Raw genomic sequence first — 20,241 nt, 5'->3', positions numbered from 1 at the left:
GACGCAAGGGCGCGCCACGTCGCCGAAGCGCGTGGCGACACAGGCCGTGCCGCGTCTCGCGACGACGGCACACGACACGCCATGGGCACGACATGGTGACGGAACGCATGGCCGCAACGCGTCGCGCGCCCGTTTCGTTCCTCCGGAACGAAAAGCGTATGTGGATGCTCTAAAATGAAATTTTCCCTCGTTGACTCTATTTATTTCAATAGATAAGTGAAATGAATGTATCCATCCCTGAAAACTGGAGTAATTTTGATAGTAGACCTTGCGAGTTTTAGTAACATTGATAAATAAAGAAAGATATAATAAAAAAGTGGTTAAACGTGGAAAATATAACTGATTTAATTATAGCGATAAACTTAATATAATTAGATATTGACTATTTTTTATGGATGACCAAAAATAGAAAACAGACTATTTTTTTGGACGGAGATAATATATAAGATTATAAAATTTATAATTTCATTAAGGTGTTAGATAGTCTAGATTATTTGAAAATTTTTATAATGTAAAATGACATTTTTATACTCTCACCGTTTCATAGTAGTGGAGTCATTTTGGTGTGTTCCAAAGTAGTGGAGTTTCCATTTTTAGTAAAAGTTAACACATTTCTTCTCACTTACTTTACTTTCTCTTACTTTATTTTCTCTTCATTTCTCTAACTTTTTTATTTCTTACTTTTTTTTTTCTTTTATTTAACTCACTTGACAAAATTTTCTTAAATCACGTACTGAAAAGAAACGGCTACACTACTATGGAAATAAGGGAGTAGCATTTTATGTGACGATGTCTCATTTTTTCTAAGTTACTACTAATTTAAAAAAATACTGCTACCTCGTCTTTATAAAATGAAAACTTTTGAAAACAAGTTTTATTAATGCACAATTGGTGATAGGAATGGAGCCCCAAATTCATTGTAGAAGGGAGCAAAAATATATTTAAATTTTGGGAATTAAAGAAGTGGCAATTAGTTGAAAATTAATATAAAAATTCTATAATAAATATGCGAGGTGAAATATGAGCCGGGGCATTTGCCTTTAATTGTGTGAGAGAAAAAAAAATAGATAAGTAAAAAGAGATAAAGAGAAAAATAGATAAGTAAAAAGAGAGAATAAGAGAAAAAATGCTGAAAGTAGTATATTTGAAAATTGTGGAATCCATTCTTAAAATAAAAAGTTTATATATTAAGGGACATATATTGAAAATCATTTCTATTTTTAAGGGATAGAGGTAGTACAACATGTAATCAGATCTTGTTTAGTTCTTATGATCGCTATGGTGGTGGTCAACAATGGTGCATCGGCAGCAAGCCATTGGGTGAAGTCACAACATCACAATTATATTTTTTTAATTTTCAGAAACACGAACACAACATTTAATGCAACGAATATTGCCTATTTATCTCAATGGTTGCAAGCCATGCATGATGTCCGCGGCGTGTGGTAGTTGGGTGTGGTCAAGCCTTGGATAACCAGAGCGTCGGATAATGCGGCGACTGTTGAAAAACGTGTTTCATTGTCTTAACTCTTTTGGTTTTTCAACTTAAGGTAACCTCTAAGTGGTTTATGAGGATCCTTAATGCCAAGACTTTTGAAGTGGTCTCTCCTATCCTATAAATAGGTAGGTTTGAGAGATACAATATACCAATCTCAAACATTCTCTCTAGCTCTCTACATCATAGTGTGCATTTTAGGAGCATTGTCTAGTTCGATTCTCGGAACTCCATCAAGTTCGTCGGTGTCTAGCAGGTTTGAGGTGCTTCTACACGCTAGGAAGAAGTCGTTTTATCTTTAGGGGCAATACGTCATTCCGTGAGCACTAGCCGGGGCGTAATTTGTCTTGCGGAAAGAGGGTTTCCCTCGACTCGACTTATTGTTGGTTTGTTTTATTTTATTTCTGTTGTAATTTCCATTCCACTTTTTGTTGTTATTTTCATTCGATTGTAATAGTTAGAGTACCGCCTATACACGGCTTGAGAATTTTATCCCTCCTTTTCTAATAACGACGACATGTTGTTGTCGTTGAAATTGAGGTTGCTCCACAAATTCCATTCGGGTTGGCGGCACAATTGAGAATGAAACTTTGGAAAGAAAAATGAGTGAGAGACAAAAAAATGTATAGAGTAATTGGAATGAAAAATAAATAAGAGGTTGAAATTTGTTTTATTAATTATTTAATTTTATCTATATTTTTAAGGGATATTGTCACCTAATATCATGAAACTTTTAAAATGTTAGGTTTTTCCTATAAACTTTGAAATTGGCAAATAATATCACGAACTTTACCCCGAGTTTATTATTTCCCACCAATGAAAAATTTGTGCTATATTAATAGATTGAAGAACAAATTTGGAATGTGTGCTTCAAGAAAAATTGTTCTCAAAGATTGAAAATCTTGAAACCCTTTAAATTGTTGTCGAGAAATTACAGAAAAAATGATATTATTTGCTAGAATTTTTTCATTGGTGAGAAATAACAAACTCAATGTGAAGTTCGTGATATTATTTGTCAATTTCAAAGTTCGTGGGAAAAACCCAACTTTTTGAAAATTCCATGATATTAGGTGTCATATCCCTATTTTTAAATAATAATTTTCATCGACTTAAACAATGTCCACTCGCAGACCGACGGATGGACGTCACCGTCCAACAAAGGGGTGCCACGTGGGGACGCATGCAGCACTTTCTCGATAATTGCCTCCCACGCGCGAAGCTCTTTTAGACGCCGGTGTCTTGTCTTGTACCGAGCCACCGGCCAGCACCATTGCTGATGCTCATCAAAATTAAATGCATTTTTTCTTTTTACTGAGGGAGTGTGGAGCAGGGAATTCATTTTTCTTGTTTTACGGGTGTAAAAATAAATTTTTGCTTGCCTTTGTTTAATCCTTTTTTTACAATAGGTAGATAGAATACAAAAAGGGCAAGTAACCAAGAAATATCAAACTGAAACCAGAGTATTACCAGTTTCAAGGGCGACGCGGATTGTCTTCTTCCACGAGCTATGGCCAACTGCCTATGGACCTCTCCTCATCCAACGGTTGCTCCGCCCTCCGCCGACTCCCGGCCTTCGGTGCGCCTCTGCAGCTTATTGTTTGCGCACACTCTTCCCCCCTCCACCCGTCGTATCAGAATATATTGCAGTTCGGACGGCGGAGGCGGCCAGAATCAACCGGAAACAACTGGAATTCAGCTCTACAGAGACATCGAGAGGTTAGATAGACCTAATTTTTTGTTTCTTACTCTACCTTTTGTGGTTGTGAGTTGTGATGCTGAGATGATCAGATGAAGATATTTTTTTAATTCGAATCTTATTCATGCCTTTCTGCTTGCAAATTATGACTGTTTGTGGGGAAGCATCGTTGCTCAGTCAGTAACTTGACTCCTTCAATTGTGTGCCCAAATTTTTAAACTCAAATGGGAAGGAACTTTTTGGTTTTATATTATCTGGTAACAGGTGATCTAATTATTGCTTTATGTGGGCTTCATTAACAGAGTACTCACAGAAACTGTGAAGCAATCTCAAGCAGGTTGGGGTAGTTCAGGAGATTGGAGTGAAATTGAGGTATATTGGACTTTAACTGTCTTGATATCTTGTACATTTGGTTTCTATTCAGAAGATGACCAAGTAATCTTTTTTTCTTTTTTCCTGAGAAATGCTTAAAATTTCCACCTAAAGTTGAATGGGTATATTTTTTAATTTGTTTTAGATGCTTTTTCGATGCTTTTTTCTATTGTGCTCCTGACCGTATAGACACTGCAGTTACATACAAAATCTAGATGAATTTTGAAATGGTATTTTATTTCCGTAAAGTTTTTAGAGACTTTTTGATATATTGCTACTAAAATATATGTATTTCCCAGGGTGCATGGGTATTGAGACCAAGAAACACCAAGATAACGTCAATTGTACATTTTATTGGTGGCATATTCGTGGGTGCTGCTCCTCAACTTACTTACCGCTTATTCTTAGAACGTCTTGCAGATAAGTAAGTCGTTTTACTAAAAAATATAATTGATTGTTTCATTGGATCTGAAAATCCATGTCTTATATACATCATGACATGTATATGTGCAGTATCTGGCAGTAATAGATTATGTTATGATTTACTTCTTCAGTTATGACTATTGCTTCGAATTTGAGTTGTTTGTTTCTACTCTACTGGCATTCTGAAAATTGAGTTTTTTCAACTATGAAGCTGTACCTTTGTTTTGATTTTGGTGTTTCGAAGTTACAATAGCCTTATTAGATATGCTTGATACTTATGGGGGAGGGGTTTGTTTGGATGTATTGGTTGTGGGAATGCTGCTTTAGAACTTAGAAGTAGAGGGGAAAGGGTAGGGTAAGTGTAATTCGCTGTTTTTAGCATCATTGAATACTTTGGGATATCAACGTTCTTACTTTGCATCTCGTGAATCAGGGGTACATTAGTAATTGCCACACCTTATGCTAGTGGTTTTGATCACTTCCTTATTGCTGATGAAGCGCAGTTCAAATTTGAGAGGTGTATGCGGTCTCTCAAAGACACAGTAAGTTAGATCTCATAGATATGGAAGTAGCTGCAACCACTTGGCGATATGATTGTTTAGGTAGCTTTGTTGCACAGGTTGAAGACGTTCCTTCTTTTGGCATCGGTCATTCTTTGGGATCCGTCATTCATCTCCTAATAGGTTGACTCATTATTCGAGCTTTATCTATAATACCTAACTTGGGAATACCCCTAGTAATTCGACTTAAAGTTTCCTGTCTGCTTTTCAGGTTCAAGGTATGCTGTGCAGAGAAGTGGAAATATATTAATGGCATTCAATAACAAGGTACTGGATGACTAATTACCTTGTTTCACTGTGCATTTTTTAGGTAAAATATGGAATATTAGCTTTCTTTTTAACACAACTTCACAAGGAGACAATTCAACCAGTTGCTTCAGAATGATATTTTATTTGTTTCAAGTTGTGCAGAATTGACGAAATGGTTGCTTATTGCGTTCAGGAAGCGAGCTTAGCCGTTCCACTGTTTTCACCGGTTCTGGTGCCAATGGCCCAAAACTTTGGACCACTTTTGTCACAATTAGTGTCGTCACCAACTGTTCGCCTTGGGGTGAGATTCTAAATTCCATTTACCTGGCCTAACTTGCAGTTAATACAAGCAATCCATACTCCATAGTTATTATCTCCTTAATGTATCAGCACCAAAATATGTTGCTATTATACTTCAGTATCCGTAGTCCAAATGGATACTTCCAATAACAACATAATGCTTGATCAATAATATCAATTTTTAAAGAATTTCATCAAGAATTAAGATCAAGAAATCGACAGCTCGACATCAATTACCCAACATAAAATAAGAGTTTGCCGGCAAGGGAGGGTGATGACATACTTTTTAGAACAGTGTGGTTTGGTGTTCGGAAAATATTGCAGGCTGAGATGACAAGAAAACAGTTTGAGAACCTTAGCCCTGCCATTTTGAAGCAAGTTCTTCCTCTGGTTGAGCAACTACCTCCACTGTACATGGACTTGGCCAACGGGAGGGAAGAATTTTCCCCAAAGCCAGAAGAAACTCAGCGATTGGTAAATTTAGTTTCTAGCTTAAGCATATTGTCATATTTCTGTTATCCTTACAGGTATCAGTATTAGAAATGAATAGGAGCTTGATGCTTTCATATAGTGCAGTCAGAAGTATTGGCATGTGTCATATATAACACCTAGTTTGTTCATATGATATTGACGAAGCATGCTTAGGCAAATGTATATGGATAGACAAGGTCCAGAGCGAATCCGTAGTGGTGATTTTTAGTTGGTGAAATTTTTATTGACGTTTCATCTCATGAGGATTGAGTATTTGGAGCGTAGTATTTGAAATCCATTACGAAATATCATTCTACTTTTACGAATGAGTTCACGTTGTGCAGTATTCCTTGAAAACTACTAATGTCACATTGTTTTACATTATGGTGTACCACGTGACAGGTCAGATCTTACTATGGTATCTCAAGAAATCTATTGATAAAATTCAAAGACGACAGCATCGATGAAACTCCAAGACTTGCCCAGATCCTTAGTGCAGAATCGGCTATCAGTTCAATGTTGGATATGTCCATCCGCTCCTTACCTGGTGATCATGGCCTCCCATTACAACAGGTATTTCTTAAAGCTATGTACACAAAACCCTGGAATCGGAACCAACAAGTTATATTTCCTTGAAATTGTTTGACATTCAGGTTTTGCCCGATGTTCCTCCTGGAATGGCAAATGCAGTGAACCGCGGAGGAGAGCTTTTGGCTAATTTAACAGCAGGAACACCGTGGGAGGCGGTTGCGAAAGAGGTGGGGAATACATTCACTCCAGAATCAAATATTTTTCGGTCACAAAACCCCAAGGAAGTCGATTTGCTTGTCGATGTCATTACCAGCTGGATGGCCTCCAACTCTGGGCCTAGGCTGCTAAACTCATAATACTAGATGATGTTGTATCAAATGCACATGCGGAGTTCGTGTTTTGCTTGAAAATTAGACACGACGAAAGTACAAGGTAAGTAATAGTAGCATGTTCGACAAGTTGTAACTCAACTCGCATTGCAAGGGAAGGGATGGTTGGGTTTAAGATTTTAAACAATTTACTACAATTGTGTCACAATAACTTGTATTATGTGGTATAAAAAATGGGCTTTAACTGAAGTTTGTTTCAGTTTATGGGTCCAACCAAAACCCACTTTGATTTATTGATGGATCAGCCCGGCCAGTCTACTTGACAAGTCTAATAGCTGTTGCCTTGTAGACGAGATGAAAAATACAAAGTGCTATTGGGCTAATATTCAAAGCACATCATGTCCAATCAAGTGGAATAACCACACAAGGATTTGCATCAATCCATCACATTCGTTCACACACCCACAGAAAAGAAAATCAAACCATGATGTGAAGAGAAATGGCAAGCATTAAGCAGGAGGATTGGTGTAACTTAAGACACCGTGAATAGTCTGAACAATGGTGAGGGCAGAGGAAGATCGCGGCGATGACGGAGAGAATGGCCCACGGATTGGTAAGTACATGTGCATAAGGTTAGAGCATCCACAATGGTAATAGGCCAGTCATAGGCTAGCCACAAACTCCTCCTGCCACATTATCAACACTAAAAACTCCTCATGCCACATCATCAGGACAAGCAACTGGACAAGCAGTAGGCTAGACACGATAAACAAAATTATAAAAAATAAATAATTAACAATCACACAAAATACGAAATTAAATTTACGACATCTCCCGTTTGAACAGAAGTGTCCGCATCCTCGAGATCTATCCCCAACTCCTCTAAGGAGAAAGTCTCACACCCAGTGAACTGCGTCTCCGATGGGGTCGATGTGTGCGAAGAAGCAGTCAAAAAATCAAGACCGGGGCGATAGACGTTGTCCCCCCCGGCGTCCCCTGCATCCCCGGTTGCCACCCCGGCATCATCTGCATCCCGCCTGCCCATCCCGGCATCATCTGCATCCCGGGTTGCATCCCCGGTACCCCTGCCCGCCCTGCATCCCGACATACTACCCCCGGCTGCCATCCCGGGCATCATCTGCTGCCAAGGGTGCATATTGTAGTACCCGGCCATCGGACCCTATCCACCTCCCACGGGTACTGTGGAGGTTTGAGACCCGCTCGTCACTGGACTCGTTGTTGTTCTCCATTGTGCTTTATTGCTCTTGTACAGAAATTAAGTGAGAGAGAAAACTCGTTAAAACAAGCGGTGCGAATGAAAATGACGTGCAAATCGCGTATATATAGTGTTTCGAAAAGAAAAAAATGCTGGCCGATCGCTCGCCGATTGCCCGCCTACAATGGCGGCCAGCCGATCGCGAGCGCATCAGCCAGCGCTTAAAAATCAGCCTACGCTCGTCGAAATTCTCGCCGTTTTTCCGCTCGCCGCCTACAATGGTTCGGCTAGTAGACCGGCCAACGCCGGGAATCGGCTAGCCGGTCCGCTAGCCTCCATTGAAGATGCTCTTAGCTCTCCACTGGTGCCATGGCTTCTGGCAGTACTCGCTTACCTGTACGGGCGGGCTCAAAAGATTAATTTTGATAGAAGCTAGTATATCATAAAATTCGATTTCAAAATTTTGTGACAATAACTTTCATTATCCCTAACTCACTTAAACTAGATCATTTCCGGTGCAACATGGTTTATTTGATTTCAGAAATGTGTCACTTCAAATGGGACATAAAAAATTAAACCTTGTATGTGAGATATACCATTTTTTGTTATACACCGTAGTTACGGTATATATCATAATTTACAGTATATACCACAATATTTTAAAATTCATATTGTTACCTTCATACCGTACCAAAGATTACGGTATGCCGTAAATTTAGTATTTTTGTATTCTGTTGATATGACAAGGCTGGAATTTCTGTATTTTTCCCCACCGCTAGACTTAAGCCCCTCTTAGTTACCTGCTTGTGAACCTGTTCGAGGTAGCTCTCGGGGTCGAGCGTGATGTCCTTCGACAGCGAGTTGAAGAGCTTTGCGACGGCCTTGTCGCTACCTAGCGCATTCTGTATGATGCCGCACGAGTGGAGCAGGCTGACGTCCAGGGAGCTGTCGATGATGTTGTCCATGAAGAAAATGTAGGAGGTGAGGTCGTTGCCCGCGCCGACATGGAAGCGCTCGAACGCGATGAGGTTTAGGTGGAGCGACTCGAGCTCGTCGTCCACCACGATGAGGGGGAGCCTCAAAACCCCTCCGTGGAACGTGATGTCTTTGAGGCTTCGGGACTTGCTCCGCTTGATGCAGATCCCGGCCTCGTTCAGCTCTGTGGCCGAGCGAATGATGTCCTTTTATCATTTATGATCAAAAGTGAAAGTGGCACTTGAAGAGAGGCAAATGGAAATAGCAAAACTGGACACTCAATGGCAGACGAATGAAATAGTAACAATGAAGAGATTGGTATTGAAGGAAATAACAAAGCAACAATTAGTATTTGTTACTCTATCAACTTCGGGAGCTATTAAATATCTCCTTTTTTATTTTATCTGTCCGTTCATTTTTACTATTTTTAGTAAGTGGACAACACATTCCACTAGTTAATTTTACTAATTTTTCCTACTAACTTTTCTTTATAAAGTCAAATAAATTTTTAAAATATGGATTGATAAAAAAATGAAACATTTATTGTTGAACGATGAGAATAATATACTACATTCGTTCCTGAAAAGTATGAACATTTGGTTTACCGAGTTTTAATGATTGGTAAAATAAGAAAGAAAGGCTGGTGTAAGTAGTGATAGTGGAGAGCGAGATCCACATCACTAATAGTGTAGTGTAAATGTGTAATGATAAAGTTGTAAATAAAATGATATAGAGGTAATATGTTGTTTAAATAATCTAAAATTAGAGTGTTCATACTTTTTAGGGACATACTAATAAAGAAATACTTCATATAGTAGTACTCCCTCAGTTCCCTCATAGTTGAGTCATTTTCTATTTCGAAAAGTTCCTTCATAGTTGAGTCATTTCTATATATAATAATTTTTTTCTCTTTCTTGCTTTATTCCATCTACTTTATTATCTCTACTTTTTTTCTCCCACTTACTTCTTCATCTATTTAGTTAACACATTCAACGTCCATCTCTTAAACTCCGTGCTGAAAAATTTCGCATCAACTATGAGGGAACAGATGGAGTATTTTTTAGGGACGGAAGGAATATAAATTAGTGTAGATCAATCAGAGTTAATACTCTTCGTCCCATAAAAATAAGTGCATTTTGCATTTTCATCCGTCACATAAAAATATGGACATTTCCATTTATGGAAAGTTATCACAATTTAGGACACGTAGAGCATCTCCAAGGGGAGAGATAAATGAAGTGGTAAAGTCATATAACTACATATTTACCTATTTTCCATGAAAAATCATTCTCCTAAGGGAGAGGTATTTGAGAAGGTATTATACATTTTTCCATTTTGAAGAGGTATCTTTACCTCTCCATCAATGGAGAGTTAAAATCTTATAACTACCATATTTTCCTTCTTTTAATGAAAAACTATTCTCCAATGGGGAAGGTATTTGAGAAGGTATTACGCTTTATGAATTTTAATTCATTCTGTACTATTAATTTATTTTTAAAAAAATGATTTAACTTTCTATATACATTTTTCCTTTGGAATGTGTTATTTTTTAGAATGGTATATTTCACTTAATGAGAAGGTAACTAAATAATATATCTCTTTCATTTATCTCTCCTTGTTGGAGATGCTCTTATACATCAAGTTATTTACAACTTATATCACTATCAAAACACTAATAATAATATAAGACCAAAATCCATTAACACTATTTTAAGTGTATTTCAATTTCTTTCTCTTATTTTATCATACGCTCATATTGTTATGCGAGGAGTGAGTATATCTAAAGAATTGAATGTAATAAAATAAGTATTCAATTCAATAGCACAATGTACTAGGAGTACTTTAGATCATTTCAATATTTATTTATTTTGTCTCGAAAAATCAATAAATTTGATATGCAATTTGCTCATAGTCTGAATCATCTCGAAATTTTAAAAAGTCTACATTGATACTAAAAAACAGTAAAGTTTGAAATTGTTGGTTTTGTGTTGCGTTTTACCTTGATAAAAATGTCATTCTGCACGGCCACGAGCTTCTCGAGCACAACAACGGCAGCTGATTCTCGAGCATCAGCATGTGCCGCTTTAGATAAGTCACAATGTAGAGCGAGCCGTGCTTGCTGAAGATCGGATCATTATCCGCGTATTCTCCAGCCACGACCGGCCTTTCCGCCCGAGGCCGGAGGACCTGGGGCGGTGGCGCGGACCGGGGCTGGTACGACACTGGCATGTGGGCCCGGGCCTCGGCATGGTACGTGAGAGCGCCCGAGCCCCGAGCCTGTGTGGCGGCCGCGGTGACACGGTGATACGAACCTATATTATTATTATTTAGTTTAAATATTATTATTATTTAGTTTAGATATTGTAGGGATTTAGCATATCTCTTTCTATATCTTTGTTTTCTTGTTCATTAAGTCAGTAGCATTATAAATAGAATAGATTGTTATCTTTTTTATTCATTCAATGAATATATTATTTTGGCCAAGTCCCTTGCATATTACGTTGAATCCTTAATCCCTACGCCACATGCTGCCCGACGGAATCTCACTGCGTACAGCCGGGACGTATATCTGATCTGCAGTCGCTGCCCGACGGGTTGGAACCCGCGCACAGCCACCCAGATTCTTCCTCCGCCGACCCTCACGGGCGCCGGATTTATCTTGTTCTCCGTTCTACCGAACGTTAGGGATTTAGGTCCTTAACAACTGGTGCCTTCATCGTGATCTCACCCTCCCACCATCTCGAACCGAAGCTACACCGCTGCCCGACGGAAAACATTCTGCGCACAGCAACTGCTTTGGTTGCCGAGTCCCGTCTGTCCGTCGAGCTCGCCGGACAACTCTCCTTCTGCAACGCCCGACGGGAAGGATTCCCGCATGCCTCGTCGAAGTCAGACGATCATCATCCACCACAGCCACGCTTCAGTCCGTCGACATGTCATACGACTACGTCGGCTATCGCCGTCGTCAGTACGACGTCCCTCAGGCCACACAGCCATTCCGTCCCTACCAGCCGGCCCAACCTTGCCGTGTAACCTGTTGGGACCCTCCGAGCAGCCGGGTGGAAGTACTTCGTTCACCGTCGTGGCCTGATCCAGAATCACCCTACGTCTCACACTACTTGGATCCACCTGATCGTCGCCCGCGACCGAGATACCAACTCCAGGATTTCTATCCCTATGACCCTCCACTGACGCGACAGCCCTCTTGTTGGGAACCACCGCCACACCGGGCATCGCAGGGATACTTGGATTATGATCAGCCACCGCCGCGTCTACCTAGTTGCTGGGATTCGCCCAGACATCGAACCAATCGCCGCTGTCCAGCGGCGCAACAGCAGGACCGCGACTACCTGCCCTTTGACCGGCCCCGAAGCTCGGAGACGTGCTGGGACCGACCTCGCCCTCGGGAGGAGGTGAGAGCGCGAGTCCAGCCCGCCTCCCACCAGCCTCGTTACTCCACCGAAAAGCCAAGGCGGAACCTGTACAGTCAGCCCACACGTGTGACCAGTCAAACTCCGGAGCAACCACGCCTGCCTCTAATACGGGTCTCCCAGGCGGAGAAGTCAGAACGGTCCAGGTTGGGTCTCTGCTGGCACTGTCCTGAGAAATGGGTGATGGGACATGTGTGTAAACAATGCATTCTCTGTTATGCGGATGATGAGTATGAGTTTGAGGAGAACATTCAAGATGAGAATTTAGCCGAAGAGAAAACTGATAATATTCCCACGATAGTATTCGGTGATGATGTTCCCAATGACATTACCGATGTTCACAATGATGGCGCTCCTCTTAATGTTCCAAACAACGAGTCCCATGGAGAGTTCCTCAAGAACAAAGGGATTGTCAAGAACGACAATGAGCCACCGCAAGTGCTCGTTGGGGTATCTGATGAGAAGATTGGTGAAAAGGAGGAGACATTGCTAGAAGATAAAGAGGAGGATGGTTCTATTGGTGAAGTGGAGAAGATAATCGTCTCACTCAATGTTGTTCAAGTGTCACCCCAAAATGTTGTTGGAAATTGTTGGGGCAAGAAATGAGATGGTGCTTACACCGATTTGCCCGTAATTGCTTGTGTCTATATGGATTTGAATGTCGGTGATGTTTCAAGTATGAATCATCGATCAACATCGCTCGACAAAGATGCAAGGTTGATCCCTCCGAGTAAGGACATGCCATGCTTGGGCATTCTGGGAGGCGTGGACAAGCTCTTCGATTTGGCAAGGAATTTTTCCGACAAAGTTGGGTCTCCTTTGTTGATTTTTTATGGAAGAGAAGACTCATCTGTTCGGTGTGTGTTTGATCCAGGAGGAGTTGCCTCGCCGAAGCTTCTGCTTTCAACTCTCCTTTTTGCTTCGTGGTTCCCACCTTGAGGACAAGGTGGATTTTAACCGTGGGGGAGTTGATACGAACCTATATTATTATTATTATTTAGTTTAGATATTGGACGGATTTAGCATATCTTTTTCTATATCTTTGTTTTCTTGTTCATTAAGTCAGTAGCATTATAAATAGGATAGACTGTTATCTTTTTTATTCATTCAATGAATATATTATTTTGGCCAAGTCCCTTGCATATTACGTTGAATCCTTAATCCCGCGCCGAATTTATCTTGTTCTCCGTTCTACCGAACGTTAGGGATTTAGGTCCTTAACACACGGAGTATCTCCAACACGAAGCACCCGTCCACGACCATGAGCTCGAGGAACTTGGCCGTGTCGTCTCGCCAATCCGCCCCGAGCCGGTCGTAGGCGTCCATGAGGTCCTGGGTAACGGGTGTGAGGGTGTCCACGTAGATCTGGAGAGGTCTACTGGAGCGCTTGAGGAAGTGGAGGAGCGCACGGTGCTTGTGCTCCATCTCACTCAGGTGGCTGCTCCCGTGGTGGTAGGGCCCCAAGGAGATGATCTGCGGCTTGTAGGCCCGCCCGGGAGTTGACGTTGGTCACGGAGGCCGGGATCCGGTAGATCAACCCCCTGCCCCAGTGGGCTGACTCGGCCGAGGCGTTGGGGAGATTTTCGAGGGCCTTGTTGGTGTTGACTACCCATTGCATTGGCCGGGGCTCGTCTTCGGCCATTGTGTGTGCTGTGCGTGCAGTGTGTTATTGTTTATGTCTCTCATGTTTTTTATGAGTTAATGTGTGTGTGCTTTGCCTACCGTTGAAGCAAATTGTCACAGTACACACTAGTTTGGGAGGGCTTGGCTACATTCTTTTCGTACAATAATATGGAGATGCTTTGTAACCTTGTCTTGTTGTTGTTGTTGAGAATCTAGGAAAAAACATCAATGTTGGAACAAATGGAGTACATTTTCCAAGATAATGTTGCTCTTAATTCAGACATAAGGGAACCAGACCCAACAAATAGAGGGAGAACCGTGCACAAGATGTACCGTATAATATACTCCCTCTATCCATCAATAAATAGTACAATATATCTCATACTTGATCCGCCTACGTTTTATGAAATTGTTAAACTTTGTGATGAAAAGTTAATACAAAGAGTTAGTGGAATATGAGTCATATTTTTATATAGTTTTATAATGTAATGTGAGTGAAATAAGTTAGTGGAATATGTGGTCCATTTACCAAAAATAGTCAAAATGAAATGGAAAATTATTTATTGGCGACAGACGTAAAAGGTAAAATGGGACATTTAATAGCGGACGGAGGGAATACTATGTTGAAAACAAAATATTAAGCATCACAAATTTCAGTTTTCATTTAGCTTGTATTAAAGCACCAAACTTGAGATTTTTTATGTTTATGTACAAGGACCAAAAATCTTCATGATATTATTAAATCTTTGTGTATTATCTCAAAACAAATTATTTAAATCTTTGTAGTGTTATTTAAAAATGAATTATTTAAATCTTAATTTGTAGTATTATTAAAAATTTTGTATTACAATCAGAAAATTAATACTACATCCATCCCATAGAAATATGTCATTCGCGATTGGCACGTGTTTTAATGTGCAATTAGTAAAGTAAGAGAGAAGGAGAAAGAGTAGTTGAAATTGTGTAGTGGATGGTGGCCCCATAAATAATAAAGTACTCCCTCTATCCCAAGAAAGTTGAGTCACTTCTTTTTTGCCCTCATTTAGAAAAATAAAATCGTTATAAATAGTTAGAGTATGTGAATAGTAAAGTAAAAGCGAGAATAATATAGATAAGAGTCCATGGTCCAAATGGATACTTCCAATAACAACGTAATGCTTGATCAATAATATCAATTTTAAAAGTATTTCATTAAGAGTTAATATCAAACTTGATGCCTTCATATCCTGTAGTAAAAAAACTACTAATGTCAAAGTGTTTTACATTATGGTGTATCGTGACATGTCAGATGTTACAAGAAATGTATTGATAAAATTAAAAGATGACAGCATCGATGAAACTTTAAGAGTAGCTCAGAACCTCAGTGAAGAATTGGCTATGAGTTGGATGTTGGATATGTCCATGGGCTACATACCTGGCGATCCCATTGCAACAGGTTTTTCTTAAAGCTCTGAAATCGGAAGCAACAAGTTATATTTCCTTGAAATTGTTCGACATTTCAGGTTTTGCCTGATGTTCCTCCTGGAATGGCAACCGAGGAGGAGAACTTGGCTAATTTATATAAATAGAGCATCATTATTGATCATCTTTTCAAAAAAATATAAAATATTGTATATTAAGTGAGTTTTTAAAAGTATAAAAAATTAAGAATGTTTCTCTCTCAAACGTATGCACTCATTTTTATATGATACTCATTTATAGAGATTTAAGCTTGGTTGACAAGCCATTAATTATCTCTTCACTATATTTATTGGACATTTAATAATTTCTATACCGTTTCTTCACACAAGTTCACAACAACTTTTGTCTAAAATGCATGAATATACTATCTACTCATATTTTTAATAAATTTCATCAACTCTACTTTTCAAAATTTTATGTTTTGACTTGAAATATTTTTTTCTATATGCTTCAAACACGGTTACACTTATTTATGTAATTTAAATAAATACTTAATAGATCGTGATTAATTGCACTAGTGCACTTTGATATGCCCACCATATTTTATAAGGAGGAAACAATTGTAAGGAACAACGTAGTACTATATATTATCTAAGGACGCACCATCCTTCAAAATAACATGACCACTTATATAAGATGTATTTTTAATATTGGGAAGAGACAATTTTTTTCCGTCATATATACTTATGAGAAAAATATAATACAGTACTCCAAAAATTACCTCTTAAAATAACAATTGCATTTTATGCATCTTAATATTACATTTTATACCACTGAGAAGCCAAACAAACTTTATAAATTTAGATTTAATTTTTAAATATTTATAATTTCATCTAATTCCATAATTTAATCTATAACTTAGTACTAGTATTATTTAATTAATTGGAAATTTATTATTAAAAGTTTGTTAATTTCGATTGAATTAACTAGTTAGATCAAATTGGAGATTAATTAAAATATAGTAGTATTACATATTTAGATTGAGCATAAAAAAAATGAAAAATACACGCGTGTTGAAGCTGAAGTTGTGAATTTGGAGGAGAGCATTACAAAATAATGAATGAAATCCCACCCAAATAGAAGTGTAAATTAAATTCTCTAGCACAAACCTTCCTCCACCACGTCATGTCCAATTCAGGTAATAACCACACAAGGATTTGCATCAACCCCTCACATTCGTTCTCAATCTCACACACACACACACACAAGAAAAGAAAATCACAAGCCAAAGCAAACAAGGCAAGAAAACCAAGACGTGAAGAGGAATGGCAAGCATTAAGCAGGTGGATCGATGTAACCTAGGACACTGTAAACAGTCTGGACAATGGTGAGGGCGAAGAGGAAGATGGCGGCAACGACAGAGAGAATGGCCCACGGATTCGTGAAGTAGGTGTGCATGAGGTTAGCCCTCCATTGGTGCCACGGCTTCTGGCAATACTCACTTACCTGCAAGGGCGAACGCAAAAATTTAATTTGATTTGATACTAGAAGCTATAATAAATTTCGATTTCAAAATTTTGAATTATAACTTTTTTTATCCCCCATCGTACAAAAAAAAAAGGTTGAACCCCCAACCCTAAGGGCCCCACACATCCCGGTCCGACAGTATTGTGAGGGGTATTAAATCAGGGTACGCACTACGCAGTGACCCGCTAAGGGGAGGGTCTAATCTGCTGTCTGCCAGAAGCCCACCTCCCAAGGCTTCACACTTAGGTGTTGCAACTACACAACAATAGTGGGATTTGATCATTGGCCAATCATACAAATCTGCCCCTCCGGAACCAACAGCGCTATGCCCCTGAGGACAACTTTTATTATCCCTGTCTCACTTAGAGTGAAGCATGTCCCGTTCAGTATGAAATTTTATGCAGTATTATTTTGCAAATTGAATGGGGATAGAATAAGATACTCTCTCCGTCCTTGAAATTTTGTCACTTATTTCTATTTTTTCTGTCCCTAAAAATTTGCTACTTTTCACTTTTACTATTTTTGGTCGTAGACCTCACATTCCACTAACTCATTTTCACTCACATTTTATTATAAAACTAATCTATAAAAGTATGACTCATATGCTACTAACTTTTTCAACCCACTCTTTATTACATTTCTTAAAATCCGTGTCAGATCAAATAGTGACAAGTTATTAGGGAAGGAGGGAGGCGGAAACATGATAAAGTAGAGAGAGTGTATTTTATCAGGAAATGTGTCATTTTAAATGAAACTTTTAACTTGGTAGGGACATAAGCCCCTTGCAGTTACCTGCTTGTGCACTTGCTCAAGGCTGCTCTCGGGGTCGAGCGTGATGTCCTTCGACAGCGAGTTGAACAGCTTGGCGACGGCCTTGTCGCTGCCGAGCGCGTTCTGTATGATGCCGCACGAGTGGAGCAGGCTGACGTCCATCGCGCTGTCGATGATGTTGTCCATGAAGAAGATATACGAGGTGAGGTCGTTGCCCGCGCCCACGTGGAAGCGCTCGAACGCGATGAGGTTGAGGTAGAGCGACTCGAGCGCGTCGTCCACCACGATCAGGGGGAGCCTCAGCACCCCCCCACGGAACGTGATGTCCTTGAGGCTCCGGGACTTGCTACGCTTGATGCGGATCCCGGCCTCGTTGAGCTCCGTGGCCGAGCGGATGATGTCGTCACCTCCCTGGTGGGCGGGGGCCGCAGCCCCGGCCTTCTGCTTCTTGGCGCGAGGCTCCTCGAGAAGGAGGCTCTTGCGGTATATGTCTAGGATGTGGAGGCAGTGGTTGAACTCGTGGAGGTGTTTGGCATGATTTATGTTTTGTTGGAAGAATTTTAGGATGCGTTTGGTCAGATCTTTGCAGTCCTGCAGTCATATGTATATGTGATACAGACAAAACTTAATCTTAATAACAAACTACAAACCAATATAGAGGTTATTAGTATACCATTTTTAGTTCATTTAGAAAATTTAGATTTTTAATACACAAAGATCATGCATGTCATTTCTTTATATTTTTGGTTCATTTCAGACACTTATTTTGATATAATGACCCCATGTTTTTCGAATTCGAATTATTTGAATATAACAAAACAGTCTAAAAAATGACCTCCATATGTTCTACTCCCTCCGTCCCTTGAATATTGTCACAGTTTGATCGGACACGGATTTTAAAAAATGTAATAGAAAGTGGATTGAAAAAATTAGTAGAATGTGGGTCCTACTTTTAAAGTACTAGTTTTACCTTGAGCGACTTGTCATTCTGCACGGCCACGAGCTTCTCGAGAACCAGCATCGGTAGCTGGTTCTCGAGCATCAGCATGTCCCTCTTTAGATAAGGCACAATGTATAGCTTGCCGTGTTTGCTGAAGATCGGATCGTTTTCCGCGTAGTCTCTCACCAAGGCCTCCCGCTCCGCCGGCGCCTGCTGGCTGGGGACCGGGGCCCTGGTCCACGGCCAGCACGCGTGGCCGATGCAGGACGAGGGCGGGGGCGGAAGCTGGTGAACGCCCGAGCCCCCGGCGTCCGTGGCGCACGCGACACAGAGTATCTCCAACATGAAGCACCCGTCCACGATCATCAGCTCGAGGAACTTGGCTGTGTCGTCGTGCCAGTTGGCCCCGAGCTGGTCGTAGGCGTCCTTGAGGTCCTGGGCCACGGGGGCCAGGGCGTCCACGTAGGCCTGGAGGGGCCTACTGGAGCGCTTGAGGAAATGAAGGAGCGCGCGGCGCTTGTGCTCCTCCATTGCCCTCAGGTGGACGCTCCCGTGGTGGTAAGGGCCGAAGGAGACGATCTGGGGCTTGTAGGCCCGGGTGTTGACATCGGTCACCGAGGCAGGGATCCGGTAGATGGAGCGCTTGCTCCAGTGGGCCGACTCGGCCGAGGTGTTGGGGAGATTTTCGAGATCCTTGTCGATGTTGAGAACCCATTGCATTTTTGGCTGGGGTTGTTGGGGATGTTCGTCGTCGGCCATAATGTGTGCGAGCAGTGAGTTGTTGTGTGTCGCGATATTTATGTCTCTCATGTTTTGTTTTTTTTTGGAGTTAGTGTGTGTGTGCTTTGCCTAGAGTTGAAGCAAATAGTCACACTAATTAAATTGGTAGGGCTTCATTACATTCCTTTCGTGAATACTAGGATTGAGATGCTCTGTTGTAACTTGTAACCTTGTCTTGTTTCTCAATTTAGGAAGATTCTTGTTTGCTTTTGAGCTGTTGGAAAAGAGAGTCATTTTCACACTTGTATGACTAGATCATAGTTACTACTCTTATAGTTAAGTTTTATAGATGTTGAGAATCTAGGGAAAAATTAATGTTAATATGTTGTAGAAGTACTACCTTTTTTTAAGATAATGTTGCTCAATATTCAGACATGAGGGAGAAGCCGCTGCACAAGATGTCTCTACTAGTAGTAATACTCAATTGAAAAGCGTCACAAATTTTCAGTATTTCACAATTTTTATTATATACTACTAAAAAATACTTAACATCTTTTTATACTCTATATTCAAAACATCAAATTTGGGCATGTCATTCTTAATATGAAGGAGAAATATTAACGGGTGGGAGATAAAGGTCCCAACATAGAAATAATTTTATTGATTATATTAAGTTATTTGAGAACAAAATTATAATTATATGCATACATTTTTTTTTCCTTTATAAAGAAGAATAATGCAGGTTTTACATAAAGGGCAAAAGACAATATGTATTTTACTAGCATACGATCAGATATATTCTAGATTGATCACATATCTACTAAAGAACAAAGGATACAATTATATCTTATTTCTCATTATCCTCTTGGTCAGTTTTAATTTTAAAACTCATTATATACAATCCATTATTCAATATTCATACTCCATGATCTACATTATTTTACCATAATTTAAGGAAGAAAATTGATGGTCCCCGAACCCACGGTTAAAGGTAACACTCATAATTAAATAAGAAAAAACTTTTCTCTAAATATGAAAATATTCAAAATGATAATGTTGCTCGCATCAAATCAGCATCAAGACAATGCTGATATTCATAATCATACATAAATAGTAAATCAGACCAAACAAATAGAGAGGTAAATCAACACCCACAAAAGTAACATATCATATGATATGTGATGACTAATTTTAGGTCTTTCTTAGTCAAA

General features: G+C 39.9%; 2 protein-coding genes and 1 pseudogene across 5 annotated transcripts; 1 reads left to right on the top strand and 2 right to left on the bottom strand.

Annotated features, from left to right (window-relative positions):
* Positions 1-2,919: 2,919 nt before the first annotated feature.
* Positions 2,920-6,685, top strand: LOC121802276. Of its 4 annotated transcripts, none has more exons than XM_042201903.1 (10): positions 2,920-3,211; positions 3,494-3,563; positions 3,863-3,987; positions 4,420-4,528; positions 4,606-4,669; positions 4,758-4,813; positions 4,950-5,096; positions 5,420-5,569; positions 5,969-6,139; positions 6,208-6,685. In XM_042201903.1, exons 1-10 carry the CDS (start codon positions 3,003-3,005, stop codon positions 6,451-6,453), a joined length of 1,347 nt encoding a protein of 448 aa, XP_042057837.1. In that variant the 5' UTR covers positions 2,920-3,002; the 3' UTR covers positions 6,454-6,685. The 4 variants fall into 4 exon arrangements, with proteins under 4 accessions (XP_042057837.1, XP_042057839.1, XP_042057838.1 ...); XM_042201905.1 differs by having other exon boundaries at positions 2,921-3,211; positions 4,989-5,096; XM_042201904.1 differs by having other exon boundaries at positions 2,921-3,211; positions 6,220-6,685.
* A 250-nt stretch (positions 6,686-6,935) lies between these two features.
* LOC121804320 lies at positions 6,936-13,690 on the bottom strand (annotated as a pseudogene).
* A 2,503-nt stretch (positions 13,691-16,193) lies between these two features.
* On the bottom strand, positions 16,194-19,138 carry LOC121803151 (UPF0481 protein At3g47200-like). Its single transcript, XM_042202850.1, has 3 exons — positions 18,341-19,138; positions 17,392-17,961; positions 16,194-16,578 (listed from the first exon to the last, which is right to left on the bottom strand). Exons 1-3 carry the CDS (start codon positions 19,118-19,120, stop codon positions 16,408-16,410), a joined length of 1,521 nt encoding a protein of 506 aa, XP_042058784.1. The 5' UTR covers positions 19,121-19,138; the 3' UTR covers positions 16,194-16,407.
* Between the last annotated feature and the right edge of the window lie 1,103 nt (positions 19,139-20,241).

Source organism: Salvia splendens, chromosome 5 (assembly GCF_004379255.2).
Source record: "Salvia splendens isolate huo1 chromosome 5, SspV2, whole genome shotgun sequence".
Taxonomy (NCBI): Eukaryota; Viridiplantae; Streptophyta; class Magnoliopsida; order Lamiales; family Lamiaceae; genus Salvia; species Salvia splendens.
Note: the sequence above shows the minus strand (reverse complement) of the source record. Positions and strands in the feature narration are given on the sequence as shown.